Source organism: Anabas testudineus, chromosome 19, assembly GCF_900324465.2.
Source record: "Anabas testudineus chromosome 19, fAnaTes1.2, whole genome shotgun sequence".
In the NCBI taxonomy this organism is placed as follows: Eukaryota; Metazoa; Chordata; class Actinopteri; order Anabantiformes; family Anabantidae; genus Anabas; species Anabas testudineus.
In genome coordinates this window covers 15,524,664-15,543,549 of record NC_046628.1, presented here as the reverse complement: position 1 = coordinate 15,543,549, position 18,886 = coordinate 15,524,664, and the positions used below count along the sequence as shown (strand labels likewise).

General features: G+C 42.5%; 1 protein-coding gene across 1 annotated transcript; it reads right to left on the bottom strand.

Moving 5' to 3' along the window:
- Positions 1-879: 879 nt before the first annotated feature.
- Positions 880-17,263, bottom strand: wnt3 (wingless-type MMTV integration site family, member 3). The gene is made up of 4 exons (XM_026351471.1): positions 17,093-17,263; positions 5,663-5,904; positions 2,872-3,137; positions 880-1,359 (listed from the first exon to the last, which is right to left on the bottom strand). The coding sequence occupies exons 1-4, from the start codon at positions 17,170-17,172 to the stop codon at positions 880-882; spliced, it is 1,068 nt and encodes a 355-aa protein (XP_026207256.1). The 5' UTR covers positions 17,173-17,263.
- Positions 17,264-18,886: the final 1,623 nt, after the last annotated feature.

Sequence of the window (18,886 nt, the reverse complement as noted above, 5' to 3'; positions counted from 1 at the left end):
TGTGTAGGGGTGTTAGATAGTGGAACGAGCATGCTTGTTCACACACATGCCCCCTCCTGCATACCTCGAGTCCCAGCCCATTGGTAATATTTCAGAAATGCAGGGCTATAAAATCAGGCTGCAGCATATATCTTCCAGGCTTCTCGTTTGACTGGTGCAGTAGAGTCAGCAAGAAGTAGCCAAACACCAAGGATTTCATCAGCTCAGTAGTTTTCAGAAAACAGGTTCCTCCAACTCGTCGTCCTCCTGTTTTCAGTTCAGTTCAATAGTTACAAAGTGATGGTTTCCTGCGGCGTCCATCATGTTCAGTGTAGAGGTTGGTTTAGTTTAACACAAAAAACAAAAGGTAAACCGGCCAGACCGGCCGGAGAAGTGAGGTGTTAGTTAGAAGATGCTTTTTACTCAAAAGCAAAAAGAGTCTGAAAGTTTTTTTTGTTGGTTTTTGTTTTTTTACTGCATTAATCTCACAGGTAAAAAGTGTTACTGTACATGCCACAAGCATCGTGTTGGCATGGAGGGGGAAATAAATAAAGACACAGAGGAAGGGAGGGGTAGGTGATCACGGCCCAATGCTGCAGGGGCAGGAATAAGGGAGAGTGGCACCACCACCACTTCCTCTCAACACAGGACACTTTCTTATTATAGATATTATGGAAAATCTAGAATCTAGTGCAGCGTTTTTACAAAAACAAATTACAGAAGTATCCATGACTGATGTGCCATCACCCATCAGGGCTTGATTGTGTGGAGTGTGTCTGTGGTGGGGAAGCAGGGAGGTCGTGCAGGAGGTGGGAGTTGAAGGGTGAGGGAGGGGAGGGAGGGGAGGCGGCAGCACTTTTGTAGTCCAGCAGTCAGTTTGTCTGAGAGCACAGGCTTCTCTCACTTGCACGTGTGCACGTCATAGACACGCACGCACTCCTGACAGCTGACGTAGCAGCACCAGTGAAAGATGCAGTGACACTTCTCTTTGCGCTTCTCAGTCCGGGTGTTGTGGCCTCGGCCGCAGCAGAGCAGGTCGCAGCCCTCGATGCCGTGTGACGACACGTTGCAGACTCTGTCGCGCGTCCCAAAAGAGCCAGTCTCCGGGTTGGGCTCGCAAAAGTTGGGAGAGCCCTCGTAGTAGACCAGGTCACGCTCAGTAGGGTGCTTGAAGAAGGCGTACTTGACTCGCAGCGTCTCCACCCAGCCTCGAGACTCACGGTGCTTTTCCACCACCATCTCCGAGGCGCTGTCATACTTGTCCTTCAGGTAGTCACCCAGCATGCGGAAGTCTGGCTGCGCCCACCAACAGGTCTTCACCTCACAGCTTCCTGACAGGCCGTGACATTTACAGCGCAGGTGCATGTGGTCGAGGATGGTCTGAGAAACACAGAAGACACGTTTACTGGAGGTAGAAGTTCACTGAACAAACACCACCTGAATAAAAGCAAGAGAACGTGGTCCTGTATCCTAAAGAGAGGACTACTAATTCAGCTCAACCTGACAACTGCCTTTCCTGAAGCCTTACAGCTGCTAGGTGCTGAGACGGTCTGTGGATGTTTTGACTCTTGCTTTCTCCCTCACCGTCGTCCCACAACAGGCACACTATGAGCTTTTCAGTGCTCCCTTCAAGCCCTACAGACTGTGAGGATTTGATGCACAAGAGTTGCTTTAAGTCTAATCAACCAAAACGACGCTTTTATCAACTTGATTACTGACAGCGTGTTTAGTGGAGTCTAGTCAGTTACCACCAATTTTATGGTCAGAACTTTACAGGAAGTTCAGTAATGCAGACGAATAAACCCACTAAAGACTCTCAGAGCACGCCAAGAAAAACAATACGCCAGTGGCTACGATTTCTGTTTAAGTGTCATGCAGCTGTGAAGTACAGACGCTCCGTGCTGCTGCTAATTCTCTCTGAAGTCAGTGGCTCACATCGTGACTGTGCTGCCGCGGGGCATGTTTTACCTTCGTGTTTTGATTTTGTTGTGCTTTAATTTAACAGTTATATTTAGCTGCAGAATTCCCCCAGCTGGGGCGGAAGGCAGGTGGCTGTGGCACCTCTGGGTTGAGGAAGGGGAGAGTGGTGGTGGGCGGAGGGGTGAATAGACTAGTGACATCACACTATGAGCTTGTCATGCCAACATCAAGTCCCTGAGGCCCCTGGGGCTAAAGACTTGAGCGTGAGAGGGCCAGGTGGAGAGGAGAGCCCTGACAGTACTGCTGTTCACTTAGCTCCTGTGGTCTCTCCGGCTGCTCCTGTGTGCTCAGATCAAAGGGCCGTCTTGTTACCGTGTGGTCCCTCCGTTTGCCCCTCAGCGAGCAGCCGGGGAGCCTGTTTACTCCCCGAGGTGACAGCCGCCACTGATGTTTAAGTCTTAGTTGATTTCCCTCTTTTCCCGCTCAACTCACTGAGTGCCAGAAAATTTTTCATCAGGATACAAGGCATGAAAAGCAAAGTGTAGGGGAAGGGCAGCAGGGAGGCTGTTCCTTAGATGAGTAATTAACCAGTCATTCAAAGTCAAGTGCTCATTTTAAGGTGGAGACCTGAAATGTGCTAACAAGTCAAATACCAAATCCCTGCCCATCATATTAACAATTAATGATCCCAAATAATAATTCTTCTGCCAGACAGTCAAGTCTTTGTCTGTTGTTTGCTGCGTCTTGGTTCCAGTTTTCACCTTTTGATGTAATTTATGGAAAAATGTGCTGAGGTTGTTTGATAAATTGGACATAAGACAGTTCTGTAGAGATGACGCGGTTATGATGAGTCAGCTCTACAGCTGTTCTTTAGACTTTTTAGTCCTGTGGTCATGACTGTGTACACCTGTCTGTCCTCCCCTGTCCCCCTCCGTTTGTGCTTCAGTATGCATTACAGTAATCTGTCCTTACCGAGCGCCCTGCCTCGTTGTTGTGCCGGTTCATGGCAGAGCGAGCGTCTGGCCGATTTTCTCTGGCATCTGCAAACTCTCTGGACACCAGCACCCCAAACTCTGCGTCCTCGCTGCAGCCGCCCCACTTCCAGCCCTCCCCTGGAGGCCCCTTGTGATGGGAGTCACAGCCGCACATGGTGGATGTTCCCTCAGCGCAGGAGCGCGTCACTGCAAACGCAACGCCTGCTGAAGCTATGGCGTGGACGAATGCTGACTCTCTGGTTGCTGAGAGAGACGGATGAAGACAGGCCGAAAGACGGAGATAAAAAGAGAGAGATGGAGAGAGTGTCAGTCTTGTGTTAAACATGGACAAGGCCATCTCTGCTGCTGACAACATCCAGACAGAGGTATTGAAAGGGATACCTCCAGGCAGTAATCTTTTAACACAGCATTTCATCTTTGAGGAGACACATTTATGTGTTGGTATTTGCCTTTGGAAACATATTCTCACAAGCCGCTCTTTTATTCATTTGACATCATGTAAACATGTTTCACCATATTTACCGTATGATCCTCGTCAGTAATGATCCTATTGGGCACATGAAGAGTTCCTGCAGTGACATCAGCCTTTTGTGGTTGTGTCAGTAGTACCTAACGCTCGGTGGGATCGCAGTGACCTCCTGTCATCCCTAAGGTGTGCTGCTTTGCATGTGGATAGTGTTTCAGGAATGTTGTCACCCCCCCTTTTACCCTTCCCTGTTAAGAGCCTGAGGCCTTCTGGTGAAACCTAGCAGTGTGTCAGCCTGCATCTTTTTTACACTGAACGATGGAGTTACACCTCCTTTGAAGGCAACAGCTTATTATGTAACTGGACACCATTGTTTCACAATCACAGCACACTTACTGTGGCTCAGCCATTACACTGCCAGCTCTGTTACACACTCATAAAACACACACACACACACACACACACAGGTATGTGGAGATGTCCTTAAGCAGTGGCTTGATTTCTCAAGAGCATCAAGTGGCCTCGGTTTCTGATGCGCTTGATCTGGGTTTTTAATTTTTTGTGAACATAACCAGAGAATGAAACTGTGAATGAAACCAAAAAAAATCTTCCGCAGTTCTACATGCAAAGAAGCTTTCAACTCCCCATCAGACCACTTTACAAACCACAAAGTTACTAAAGAGCTGGAGGCTGATACGCAGTACAGACATATCTATATGCTCAAAATGTTTTGGCACATGTACAGGAAACCACTGTATATGGACCGATCTGTAATCATCTTATTGAATCTAAATGATAAAATAATAAATAACTCTTGAGTCTCATTTATAGTAAAAATAAGTTTTAGTTAAATTTCCAATGAACCCTTGCATGATGACACGCTGAATCCAGGTTGGGCATCCCTGTTCACCCTGGCAAGCCTAGCTGGGCCCTCCACAACAGGGGCCTGTGAGCACTGGGCCCCTGGAGCTCTGGCTGTTAGCCAAGGCTAGTGCTGCTCCTGCTACCTGCTGGGCCCATCAATCCGCCTTTGTTTCCCTTGTGTCACACTGTATTATCCACACAAAGGGCCCAGCGACTCGCGCCCCCACAGTCCCACTCTGCCCAGAGCTGGCATTCCTTAAACTCCCTCCCCTCTCCCTCCAGCCACCACTTTGCCAACACCCTGAGCTAAACCCCCCCACGCACACACACACTTCCTCCAGGCATCCACCAACAGCACCACCATGGCCAGCATGTAGCTTAAGGTGGTTGGTAGCTCTTCCTCCCCTCACTCGAACATTTCCATTCATCATTCCCAAAGTGACACATTCTCTTCCTTCCTTCCTTCCTTCTTTCCTTCCTTCCTTACTTCCCGCCTGCCTTTGCTTCCCTATCCCGGAGTGCACACCCGGGCTAGGTTAGGAGAGATCCCCTTTCAGCCTGTTTTCATGACAGAGTCAAAAGGGCGTGTGAATGGGGCGTCCGTGGGAGCTGGACTGTGTGAGGCGCGCACTGGTCTTCATGCACAGTAGGGGTTGAGCGGAGCCCCCCGGCCCTTTTCTATTGCCTGTAATCTCATTTGGCCTCCTCTCTCCCTTTTATTTGACTGAGGAGCTTGGACTGCTCGCACTGCCCATTTCTGCCCAGATTCCTTCCCCTCTGACACATAGGGTAAATCATTTCCAATCAGCAGCCTCACTCACAACACACAAACGTCTACATTTATAATTAGGGACTGCAAAGCCCAGATCAGGACACCTGTGCTGTTTGTTTCACACAGTTAGTGTGGAGACATCTTAGAATTGGTATTCTGCATGTGAAGCGTCTGATGGATGTCTCCAGTATATCAGCTGTACTTGTCAGGTTTTGCTGATAGATTTACTGCGTTCACCCTCTTTCATGTATGAGAGTGTAAACACTGTTGGGAAACCCGAAAACACTCCACTGACTCCCAACACAAATATGATGCTGAAGGTAAAGATAGATGGAAGTTTGCATAATGTGTCAGTGCTTGTACCTGTGCTCATTTCTCACTGCAGCCAGGAAAGGTGTATATTATTGTAATTGCCCTAGTTAGTCATTTGTCAGCAAAAGCCGAGTGCACAAGCCGGAGGGCGGAAACTGTTAAACACTTACAGTTTGCAATAGCCTCAGCCATACAGACCTCTTTTTACAGTCAGATGTTGTTTAGCACAGATAATTTAGATATATTTATTTCATACACTAAGCCTCAGTTCATATAGCTAAATCATTATAAAGTAGAGCAACAAATATTTAATGTAAGGTCTTATTTGTAAAAAAAAACAAAAAAAAAACCTACCTTTATCTAAGACGGGACCAAAGATGGCCAGGTTGTCCTTGATGGTGGTACAGTTCCATCGGCGGCCCCTAAACTGGTGCTGGCATTCCTGAATCCCCAACTTGACACCTTCAGCAACACTGGGCATGATCTCAATGTAATTGCGACAGAAACGCAGCTGCTTGGGCACCAGGCCGGGGATGGAGCCGCACAGAATGGGTTGAGAGCCCAGTGATGAGTACTGCTGCCCAAGGGCCAGGGACCTGCAACACACAGACAGGGAACGTAACACTAAGTAGAACTGCTAGACCAAAAAATCTAGGGCCAGCAATTAACAGGTCACCAGTGTGAACATCAATCTGACAAAAATCAAAACTCAATCTGTTAAGAACTTCCAAATCCTGGCAGTAAAATGTGTGGTCAGATTTAGAATCTTCTCTACATAATCTTTAATCGAATGCCAATATTCAACTGTATGTCTTATGAGAATTCCTGCCGCTCGTCATATACAACCACAGTTTTGTATCTGCGCTGGTGTAGAAACGTTTCAGTGGACACTCAGTTGTAGTTCTTTTGCAGTTTCAAAGAATGTGGGAATTAAAATTGCTTGCCTCACAGCCCAGCGCTGTGGCCTCCCTGAACTCAACCCCACAATAGCAGTGATGGTGACATGCCAGGGAGGCCTCCGTGAAAGGCCGCCCGCTCTATGAGAGGAGACTATATTCGTTAATCTCAGGTTTTACTGTAAGCATAGCTCTGTGACAATGCAGTGATTCATTCTCCAGTGTTTTGTTGACTTATCTGCTTAATGTAGTTTATACAAAGAGCTCCTGTTTATTTTGTTTTTCTTCATGAGGAGGAGGCTAATAGGCCCACTTCAGGGCAAGGATACAAGCTATTAGTAGTGACTTTTCAAAGTGTTCCTACTTGTTAGCATACACACAGATCTGCTGATCTAACAGATAACACACACAAACCTGTTTGCGTAGCTCGGGAAAAGCCCCCATGTACAAGTTGAAATATATAAAAACACCTGCCTTTCCAGTTCCACCATTAATTTGTGGTTTTCCTCTGGAGCTAATGTTTTAAGAATGACAGCACTTACAGCTGAGTTCGCTGGTGTTGGATAAAAACGGTGGATCTGAAGCTGTCTCACCAGAAGGCTCGTCAGATGTGCCTAAGCAAGGATTAATCACCACATAGAGACAGCCAAGATCAGCTTGTGATGCCAGAAACCATTATAGTTTCATTCAAGTAATTAATTTTAATTGCTTTCCATTTCTTTCGAAATAAGAGAGAGAGAGAGAGAGAGAACCAGTTTGCCATGCCCATGTTTTAACATGCTTTTTGTGATGACAAGCTCAAACAAAAGTGTACAGTTTCATCCAGAAGCTAACACATTTACTATAAGATGTTGGATTCAAATTTCTCGTTTGTTTATTCATTACAATATATTTCATGGTTAGAGGTATAAAGATGTTCAGCAAATTCACAGCTCTCAGAGAAACGCTTTAGAAGACTCAAGAAGACTCTCTGCTACTTGGCTGGGCCGAGTCTGGGCAGACAACACAGTGCTGGAGGCCGTGAGAGGATCGCAGGGGAACAATTGATGCTGATCAGATCAGAGCACCACTCAGGATGACCTCAGGACCCCCGCAGGGTGCAACCCAATCATAGCAGCCACTGACTCTGACAGATGAGTGCCGTGCAGTGCCCCACCCCAACACAAAAGTAAAGCCATTGAAGTCACCGGGAGAAAAATCCCCTTTGGACAGGTTCACAGCTCATGTGTGCTTTTGCTTTCTACATGGCTAGCACCAAAACCCTACCCTAAAGAAAAAGATGTTTTTTTTTTCCCTTATATACAATAAGGGAAAAAACATCTTTTTCTTTCTAAAATAATGTCTTGCCCAATTTGATGTTCCCATAAGACATTATATTGTGTTCATCAATCTCCATTCATGTTCTTGTCATGCGTTTACCCAAGCAAAGACAGCCACATTAGCTCATCTGCCAGTCCCAACCCCACCACCATCATTGAGTTCAAGTGTTGCTGACTTCACTCTGTCTGGTGACTGAGTGACTAAGGACCTTAATTACACTGTCTGCCAACTTGGTTACTGCCCATTAATCTCTCAGTCATGGGATGGAGCAGAGTGATTGATACCCTGCACAGAACTTTGATTTGAACTCAGTGTTACATGCTCCCCAACGTCATCCACTGTCAATTAACATAAGAGATTTCTCTACTGCTCAGACGAGTTGACTGTGTATTCAGGCCACTGTGCCAACCTTTTTTACATTTTAGGTTTCAGGACAGCTAAACTGCCTGTCCACAACTATGACATACTGGCTTAACCAGTGAATTTGTGATCTCTGATGGAATCAATTACCCAACCACACGGGACTTTGTGGTGGTCATAGCATGTTTAAACTACAGGCTACGAATCTGCTGGCCTATTTGTCTTTGTTTGCAAAGGATGTGCCTCACATGATCCATTTGGAAAGATGAGATGAAAGGGATTTCTTTTTGGCTAGGTGCTAATGAGAGTCTTAACCCTCAGGGGTTATGAGGCGTATCCTGCAAACAGACACACACGCAGACGCATGCATGTAGACCACATGTGTGCCATGCTCATTCTGCCTGCTTGCCTCACTTCTCAGAAGCCACAAGCAACATGTCTCAACCCAGTAAGGGAGCAGCAGATGCAGAGACCTCCGCAGAGGCAGAATGCCGGGGGAATCTGCTACAGGGGATGAGACAAGCTGCAGAGCAGCAGAGAACTGCAGGGCTTGGCGGGTGCATGCCCAGGCAGGTCCACATGAGGCCTCTACTGGCCTGGGGGTTTTACAGCTTGGTTGGGGGTTTTCTTCATAGCTAAAGTGGGCTGATGTAAAGGTATGATGGGCTGCTGGAAACCACAGAAATGAAGCAGAGGAAACAAAGGGATTCCACCACACACCTTGCTAGAGAGTGGAAATTCACGCAATATAGACTTTAATATTGTCAACAAAAACTTTTGACTCAACCACTCCCAATGCAGTAAAATCACTACTATAATCAATCACTGCAATGTAGTTGAGAAAGTGAATCTTCAGGGCTTAACTCGTCAAAAACATTTCTATCTGCTTTTAGCACCTAAATATGACCATCTTAATCCAATCTTCCTGGAACTGTGTCAACATTTACTGTACTATTTGAGTATCCCTGTTGCATCTTGTTTTTATTTTGTCTCTCAGGAAGCTCAGCTTGAGTCAAACAATGAGTCAAGAAATTGTAGCATTAGAAATATGTTGCAGCTGCAATTGTGGGAGGTCCGTATTACAGGGGTCACAGTGTAGCACATGTCTGTGTGCAGATGAGCTTTCTTGGTGTGACATGTCCAGAGGCACAAAACGTACCAGGTGACCCTCTGAACCTGTTGAGAAAAACAACACATTTGACTTCACTGCCTTTATCCTGATGGTCAGTTTGAAGGTCATGACCAGGGTTCACATGCAGGTATTAAGGAACAGGTGTGCTGATCTGATCTCCAGCCTGTTTTCCTCAGTAATGACACTGAAGGTAATTATTATGATATGCCTGCTCCTACTAAAATTCTGCATTGAGTTGTAACCTACATGTCATCGAACAGGACTCCTATTTAGCCATCGGGTTGCCGCTTAGCTTTAAGTGAGGAATGTGAAATATTGCAGGTGAGTTTAAAATTGCTCCTAGTTGCTGAAAAATAGCTTAAACTACATGCGCAAACCTCCACACAAGCGCACAAAAATATAGATTCTAAAAAAACGTAGTATGTATATGTGATGATCAAATTAATCAAATTAGGATTTACAGTAAATGACTTAAAGGAATCATTGCCTCTCATACTGTTTATACATGCACAACTGATATTAGACTATATTCCTGATACCTGTTTGCTCTTCTTTTTGCTCTTAATAGCAATGCATTGCCCAAAATATTAAAGTGTAATATTAATTAAATGCATTAGCATTCAACATGAACAGTTTTGGTCTGAGTGTGAAATATTATTCTGCTCACTGCAAAACGTATGCGGATATGTCACTTCCGGTCGCCATCTTTGATCAGAAAGTGGAAAACACAGTGGTTTGTTATCTGTCAAGTTATTATCGCACTTTTTGTTGGATAACGTTAAAAAGGTGTTTGAGGAATCTTTAAATGTCTTCTAAAAACAGGTAAGTTGCCTTTTCTAAAACGAAATGCTGCTTTCTTTTCTAAAACATGGCTTGAAGTAGGACTAGCTAAATATTAGCTATTAGCTTCCAGCGCCATAACACTTATTCTAGGTGATCTTTTAAATACAGAATTATAATTAAAAGTTAGATGAAGAATGTCACAACACAATATCACATAAACAGTCAAAGAAGAGCTGAGGAACTTTCATTTCCTTTATTACACATATTTGCTACTACTGTTTTGGGGTTTTGTTCTGTTTCTCCGTGCATGTTATTAGCTGCACTATGCTAGCACAACAAATATAATTTAGAATGTACTGTAAACATTCATGAAACATTTGAATTTGAAATTGAGCTAATTTTAATGGCTTCACATTTGATACACTAATTGATAGAAATACGTGCTTTATAAGCTCAAGTGTCTTGTCTGTAAAATCTATATGGCAACTAGCATTAAAAATAGCAATGCAACAATACAGTCCTATCTTCTAGAGTAAAAGTATTAGCCTAAAAAATACTAAAAGTAAGACAACTTTTATCCATTAAGACCCAATTTACACATCAAGGAATATTATAGTTTATTGTAATTATTGATGCATTCTAACATTCATCATTTTTAGTGTTGCAGCTCATAACAATAGGGCCTAGTATATTTCTGCAGTTATGTTTTATGCACTCATAAGTTTTGAATCTAGTTAATAATGTAGTTATATTTGAAATTACTTTGCCACTCAGCTTTTGAATTTCACACCAGGAATCAATAAAGTCTGCATTTTGTGTTTCTAATCTAATCTGAACAGTATCTTGTGAAAAGTAAATGTAGTGGAGGAAAAGTATGATATTTCTCTTTGAAATGTACTGAAGTTCAAGTATGAAGTAGCAGAGATTAGAAATATTTAAGTAAAGTAAAAGTATCTCAACTTAAGATGCATGTATGAATGTACTTAACTACTTTCCAGCGAAAGTAGGAGCTACACAGGTAAGCTTATTATTGAGGCTTTAAATTGCAGTGATATTAAATTATTTTCTAATAGTGATTTAGGAAAGATTTTTAATATATTATTATTACTGGATTAGATGTTCATTTTGCAATATGGTTTCCATTTATATTATGTGCACTGAATAAGTTAATGAAAATATTTTAGTAGTTCGTAGCTGGAATGTTGACGTGGCTAACAACATGTGAGAGTAAAGCACGAAAAGAAGAGCGGGATTAGAGGACCTGTCACAGTCAGTTTTTTTCTGTGCGCTATTCTTTAGGCGCTGTTCAAAGATGGAAACGTGGATATGAAAGCTGCATGGTTTTGTTGCTATTAACACTTATATTGCAAGAGGTGAATGGCTCATTTGTGGTGCCCAGTTTGTGCAAACAGTGTAATGGTCTATGCTCTGTACTAGAATTGCACTCCTGTAGCAGGACATGTTGAAAACCGTTAAACACAGGGTTGATGTTTGATGGTTTCATTTTACCAGTTACTGAGTTGCTGGAGTAAAATGCACTTCTTTGTTTATATCTGATACTAATTAATATCTCAGCAAATGATTTATTTATATTAGTTTATATAGTTTCATTAACAGAGAATTAAATGTTATTATGTTGTTTGGTAATTATGACTATTGATGAGATATGAAAGAGTTTGGCCTTCATGAACTGATTTGATGTGGCTTGAGATTTGATCAAATGCTATCCTACTGCAGAGTTTCCCCATAGTAATTATTGATGATGGGTGCATGTCATTCTTAGCCCTGTCTGAACAAGTTAACTTATTTCACTAAAGAGAAATTAATGATGTTAGCTTATGCTGAGTTTGTGCCTGAGGTACTGAGTCCTAAGTGGCTTCTGTCACTTCTTCTGAGAGATGCAGGCTCCTGTAAAGGCCTCTGCAGTAACAGGCTGTGAAAACATTGTTTGCATTAAACTCTAATCTACCTCTAATTTACCTCTATATGTTGACGCTGCAGCTCAACTTGTCAGATTTGCCTGCAGGGCATCATGTTGCTAAATGAGGCCCTAGCAGAGCAGTTGGAGACGTGCACTGAAAACATTGCCATCAGAATCTCATTTATAAATCCCACAACAGCGTCTACAGAGAGATAAAGGCACTCGAAAGAGAGTAAGTGGGCCAAGGAAAGTTGCCGGCTTTGCCTGAGGATGGGACTTTTCCTGGTGGAGGCTGGAATGCACAGCTCCTGTCTGTGTTTTGTTGTCTTCCCTTTTTCTTTGGCACACTTTTGATTTGTAGTCCAACAGCTCCTGGCTGATCAGATAAAAAATGACAGGACCCTTGAAAAATGTTCCAACCTGTTCTTTCTTTCTACCTCCTTTGCCTCCCCTCCTCTCCCCTCTCTCTGCAGACTGTTGCAGAGAGATGAGTAACACGAAGTGGGAAACTGAACAGAGTGTAAACTTGTGAACCTGCCTGAGAGCAGAAGCAGCAGCAGCATCAGCTCTGCACAGAAATGCACAGGAGAGTAAAAGACACTGACAAGTGCATGTCAGACTGGAAGACTAGTGTCCTGGTCTGGCTTATGTAGGTGGATAAAAGTCCAGCTGTTGTCGCGAAAGAACAGAGCTTGTTTAAATGACAGACTTGAGGGACTGTGTGAATGAACCACAACTCAAACAGTGCATTGTTCCCTGCCACTGTTCATTAGGGGCAGCTTGTTGGCACTGCTGCTTGAATTCCCAGCAGTAATGTATCCTATGCAAATCATAACTAGTAATGGATTGTCTGGAATTTCTTTGGGGAAATTTCAAACACCACATAGTGTTTTTAAAAGTTACCAAAAATCTAATTGCTATTGACTTGCTCATGATTAGTTGATTAAAAAATAAACCTGACACCGGAACTGGTTATCAAAGCTTGTCAGTCAGGTTAATAACCCTACTCCTTTAAACACTGTCCTGACCAGTAATCTAGGAGTCGTACATCAATACATTTTTTGTGCTGACTCAAATATACTGGTCATATTCACAATATCGTCTCTTATTTAGTATTTTCGAATTTAGATTTTTTTAAATTAAGCAATCATTGAGTATTTGACTGTAAAAAGTTCTTGTCTGGCCTCTTTTATTTTGAGAGTCTTTAATGATTAAAATTATTACCGTTTCTCATTAAAAAAAGATAAATATAATAAAAAAAAAAGGTATTTTAGGTATTTTTTATAAAATCACCACTAGCACTGAAAACCGTAAAGGATACCCAGCCCCCAGTAAGGGTAAATATGTGCAAATCATTTCACTTAAATGTGTGAAAATAAAGTTAAAGTGTGATTTCAAACTATTTGAAATCTTTTTTAGCACCATTTTTGACAACTTTCTTAACTGGAGCTCTTGTAATTTAGACATTGAATGATAGTCCTCACTTCCTTTCCACACTGCATCTAATAGCTGTTGACCTGGTCAGTGACCTGACGCTTTAGGCTGTGTAATGGCTGTACAGGTGCGATCAACACATCTTTGTTAGTGACAGAAATTGCTTTCTGCTAATAATTAACCTCTGTAACAAGCCATACAGACGAGATCAGCCAGGTAATGAAGACTTTAAATATTATGTGTGTGTGTATGTGTGCCTCCATACGTGTCCCCTAATGATGTCTTTGCCCCTGGCTGTTTCCTTTTTCCCTTTGAGGAACTGCCCTAGCCTGTGTTTTAGTGCCACTAATAGCTGTGCACTGGGGGACTTTGTCATTTCCTACAAGGACGCATTGCATGTGCTTTGATGATGGGTGAAGATTAGGACTTGCCTTCACTGCTTTGAAATACCACTCTCCTTTGAACCTCTCACCTAGCTTGGGTTTGACTGTATAACGTCATCCTACATGATTGTTCCCTGTATCTTGTAGCATGTTATGAGGTAACATGTTGGATCAGTGCTAGTATACGTTTGGTCTTTGTGCAACATAGTTTGAAATTATTTTATAAAATACATTGAAATGCATTTACGTCACGGGATAATAAATAAAAGTGTTTCACTTTTAAGCAGTGTACTCCTTTCAAACTCTATGTGGACACATTTCTCTTAGGCTTTAGCCCAAAATTATCTTTGACCCTGACCCAGCCATTCCTAATGGAGCCCTGAAGTTTCTCATGAATGACATTCTTCTGGACTTTCAAGCTCCTTTCTCTACCGTCCGCTGCACTGTTCAGAATAATACCCGAACATCCTTGATCTTTTCACATAAGACGGCTGACAGAGGATTTTCCTGCAATAAGAATCGTTTAAGTGATCCCTTTGCCAATGGTAGGGGTTTTGGGGTTGAAGATTGGATTGAGGATTGGTGGTGGGGGTGTCACAGTCACATAATGACATTCCTGAGACCAAGAGATGGACACTAGAGCGCCGTTTAAGCTGCTCAGGTTGAACTGGAAAAGTCTGTGTATAGACTGGAAGGTTTGGTAAACCTAGATAGCTTTGCATGAGATCTCTCAAGAGGCATGACACTAATATTATTGAGGCCTTAGTGGTTCCTTTAACTCCCACAAGTAGCATTTAGGTTTATATATGTTGAAATTTTAATGTAATAACAGATTTTAAGTGTAATCACAGAAAGCTGTAAAACATCCAGAATCCATCTAATTCAGCATTTTATTTTTTCTAATAAAGTTTCTACCTTTATTACTTGTTAATAGATGTTTTATTTTATGCATCTAATATATATATTATATATATATATAAATTAATTATGCTCAGCATCAACAGCATTTACATCAAGTGTACAAGGTGTCTGCTTTCTCATGCAGCTTTAACAATGAGGATTAAGAGAACAACAGTTAGCAGATTTTAACATCTTGTGGCTGTGCTCTGTGATATGAGAGTGTCAAAGAGATAATCACTGCTGGTGCTTAGTAGCGGGTACTAGAGTAAACTCAATGGAGGTAATGCCTTGCTGAAAGTGACTGTCATCGTTCACTTAAAATGATCACTGTTTACGCAAGAACACAAACACACCACTGACTGACAGAGTGACTTAAGCTGTTCTGAAGATGGTTGATGGGTTAAGCCACATTGGCTTAATACAATCCCAGCCGTGACTCTTATTAACGTTGTTGGCTTTCAGTAAGAACAACATATTATGTCATAATGCTCAGCCTCAAGTTCTTATATTTTAATATTCCTCCATTATTAAACAAAGGTTTAAAGGTGAAACCAAAACACAGCAATAAGTCCAAGAACAGATATTTATTCATGTTCAAACCACACAGAAATGATGGTGTTGTCAGATAATTGGACAGCGACACCGTGGAACCTGTGAATAATGTGAAGTCACAACATAGAATTAAACTGTCACAAATTCTCTCAAAACTTGATTTTGACCATTTTGTGCAAAACTACTGTTTTCCCAACATTCTTGCATTTCAAGAAGGCAATTTACTGCTCTGTCTCGCCTCTCCAAACCCACCTCATTAGTTTGCTATGCCTTTTTTTTCTACTACACCTCATCTTCATCCATGCATATGTGCATATCACTGGAGTTATTTATGCCCTGTTTTGTTTTCAACACCCCATCTTGTAAAAGCAAGGCTGCCAGGCATAAAGCAGTCAAAACTCCTCTTCCCTCCAACCCGCTGCACCTCGGCTGGAGAATTTATGGCCAAGTCATCGCCCCTGAGACAGAAGCTGAGAGGAGCCTGCCTGGGCCCTTGCTGAAACTCGGCACCCTCTTGTTTGACGCACCACCTCATTTTGTCTCCTTTTGGACATGTTCGACACCGCGGGGTGATGCCACTGACAGCGCTGTTTGACACCCATTCCTCAGCACCTGCCCGGTCACCTGGAGCTACGGCTGGGCTTTTCATCTTTCCACCTTCCTCGTAAGCCCTACCCCAGCGTGCACTTCAAAATTTGTTACCCAAATCAAAGGTGGTGTGCATTGTTAAAGTTTGAACATTATACCAGTGTCATGTAAGCTCCTTGAACTGAACAGCTGCAGGTAATTCACAGAGAGAGCATCCCAGACTCTTTGTCACTGTTGTCTGATGGTTCTGGCTGAAGCCAGGAGTGAGTGTAAAGTCCTCTTTGCCATTAACACTTCAGCCCTGTGGCCTGTGTGCTTGGCAGCTGTCTGCTCTGTAAATGAAACCAGAAGATGCTCGCGGTTTGGACAGCACTATGGTGGGACCACATGCTAGTTAGCCTACTAAAAGTGCAATAGCTCTGACAAGTATTGTGTCCTGAGCCAAAAGAGCTTTGTCATACGCCTACGCAAATATCTCCAAAATAGAAGCTTTATGTTACAAAAGGAGACCAAGAGCTATGAGGTCAGCTGCATGTAGCTGAATTTGTAATGAGATAAACCTCTAAATTTCAGTTGCTGGTGCCAAAAGCGATCTGGTTTAATTTAACAAAGAATACAACCCTGCGGCACCTAAACATATTGTGTCCTGACAAATCCGTAGAGGAGGGGGTGAATTGTGGTACAATTGAAAAGCGAAATGATATGCTTAACTGTTTTCCAAAAAAAAGAATTGATTTAATTACAACTGATACCCCATGACAAACTGCAAAAGTGTAATATATGTAATAATTTGTAATATTAAAAAAAAATGTTTAATACGTTGTCGTAAATGCATGTAATAAATCTACCAAAAAGAAAAACAAAAACAAAATCGGATTCAATTCACAGCATGGGTTCGGGCCGGCGGCCTGAATGCGGAACAGTGATGCACAATAGCCAACAAAACTAAATGACAGTGATTGTTTAAGGCATGTTTGTTCTTAAGGCAATCCTGAAATTATATGTTTGTATTTCATTAAAGAAATATATTTTGGTTTGGCTTTTTGAAGCTTTCATGAGCAACACCAGTGTTGTTGTTCTGTTGTATGTAGTAGTGAATAATCTTTTTGACTCACACTGTTGTGTAGAAATTGCTAGCATGTCCCTACAGCGCTGTTGACATGTCATATCAACATGGTAACCACTCGCTAATGTATTTTTCTCTTCAATTCAAAAAGAAGTCAACATATTTTAATTATTAAATGGTTGCCAAACTTAAAAAAAAAATCTTCTTTGCATCACAACATGCTCCAATATGATAAATGGACCTAAGTGTAGAGGGGAAAAGAATGGCGAGCCTTTTCCGTTACACTAGTATTTGAGGTTAAGATTCTTTGGACTAGGCCGGAGAACATTTTTCCACGCAGTCAACTGAAAGTGCACATTCTGCCCTCTCAGAAATGATCATTTGACCAAAAAGACTCTCTGTCTTTATGCATCTAGGGTCTGATGCTGAAACTGTGGATTTCTACTCACCACCAGATGGGATAGCCTCCAAGCACCCGTGAGCTGGACAACCACACACACATCAAATATCCAATCAGATACAAATCCATGAGGTAAGCCTTGTAGTGTGTGAGAGGGCAAATGAATCAATACATAGAACTTCCAGTAGGCAATGAAGACTGAAGAGTTTCCAGGAAGAGAAGCTTTAGGGCAGCTTGATTGTTGAATGAGGGGAAAATTAAAATTATATTGAAAAAAAATCTTCCTCCTGTTTTTCCCCCCTTCTTTGAGTCGGGCCAGGAAAGTGTGTCTGTCTCCTAGTAGTTAAGAGAACAAGTGTCTCTTACACACATGCACACACGCTCCTGCCCGTCCTCTCCTTCCCTCCCTCTCTCTGAGGTTCTTCCCTAAGGTAGATATCTTTTTCTCTCTCTCTACTTTTTTCTCCCTCAGGATGCCTCATCCACAGGCCCAATATTAACGGGGGGGAGAGGTGGGGGGAATGAGGTTTGGAGATGTCAGCTGGCAAGCCAATCACAGAAGATGGCCTTAGGTTACGAAAAAAAAAAATTATTATTCGTTCCCATCTGTCAATCACACGCCACCCCCTGGTAATGTGGAAAAGAAAGGGAAGAGTGAAAAGAGGGAGGGAGGGAAATGAGAGAGGGAGGTATAGGGAGGGACACATGAAAAGGTAGAGTAGAGATGTTACTCAACTTGTTTCATCCTTGATTGCTGAGAAAAATAATTCCCCAAAGTAGCTGGTAGGTGAAAGGATGTAGGCCAGCCTCGCCTGGGGATACAGGGTTCACAAATGCTGACGTACATGTTGACACTTTGATTTTTAGGGGTTGCACCCTGACTAATTGATCCGGATATACACGGATACAGTGAACAAGCTGAGACACATAACGTCAACACACGCATAATCTCCGTCCCACTCACAGGGACATATACAGTGAATTTTCTAAATTGTAGTCCGCCCACCCCACCAGGGGAAGACATAAAAGGGGACACAATAAAGCCATAAACTGTGGCGGTGGCTGGGTCAGGCATGCAGAGGTTATATGCTTTAGCGGCCCAAAGGCGACACATTTTACATCAATACCATTGTCATTCTGATGGGCTGTGGGGTGGGCAGCCATGGGACAAGGAGGAGAAGCAGAGAAGGTGAGACAGAGGGAGACAGAGATTGAAGGAGCAGGGTGGGACACTTGTCATGGGCTTAGCCTAAAGTAACCAAGATTTGATTCACCCACAAGGAAACTGATCGGGGTGAATACAAACAAGATACCCAGCAGAGATCAAACAAAGACAGTTGTAGTGATAACAATCTTATCAGTCTGTCATCATGGAAATGATGAAAACCAAAGACGTGATCGCTGTAAAAGACATTTTGCAACCAATGACAAAGGGCTTCATCAGAAAATTCACATAACTTTCGTTCTATAAATGTAAAGTTTCTCTAACATTGGGATTATTCTAATCTTCTGCAAAACTGTTTGCTGATAGATTTTTTTTTGCACCATGCACAAGCCGTTTGTGCTGCAAGTCTCAGGAATGTGATTTGTGAAGATGTAAATGTGTATTACAAATATATTTAAATATTTGTTACCAGACGGATTAACTGATAGACTACGCAGTCGATCAAGTGTGTGGAGCCATATGGAAGCCAGCCTTCAGGAGAACTGTTTCCAAGTAATCGTACTGCAAAATCTATTGATTTAATAATGCTGCAAAAAAATGAAAACTATTTTAGGGTGAAGATTAATTTATGATGCTGCTAAAATGTCAGGTAATGTTGTCAAATGCAGAGATTGTAAC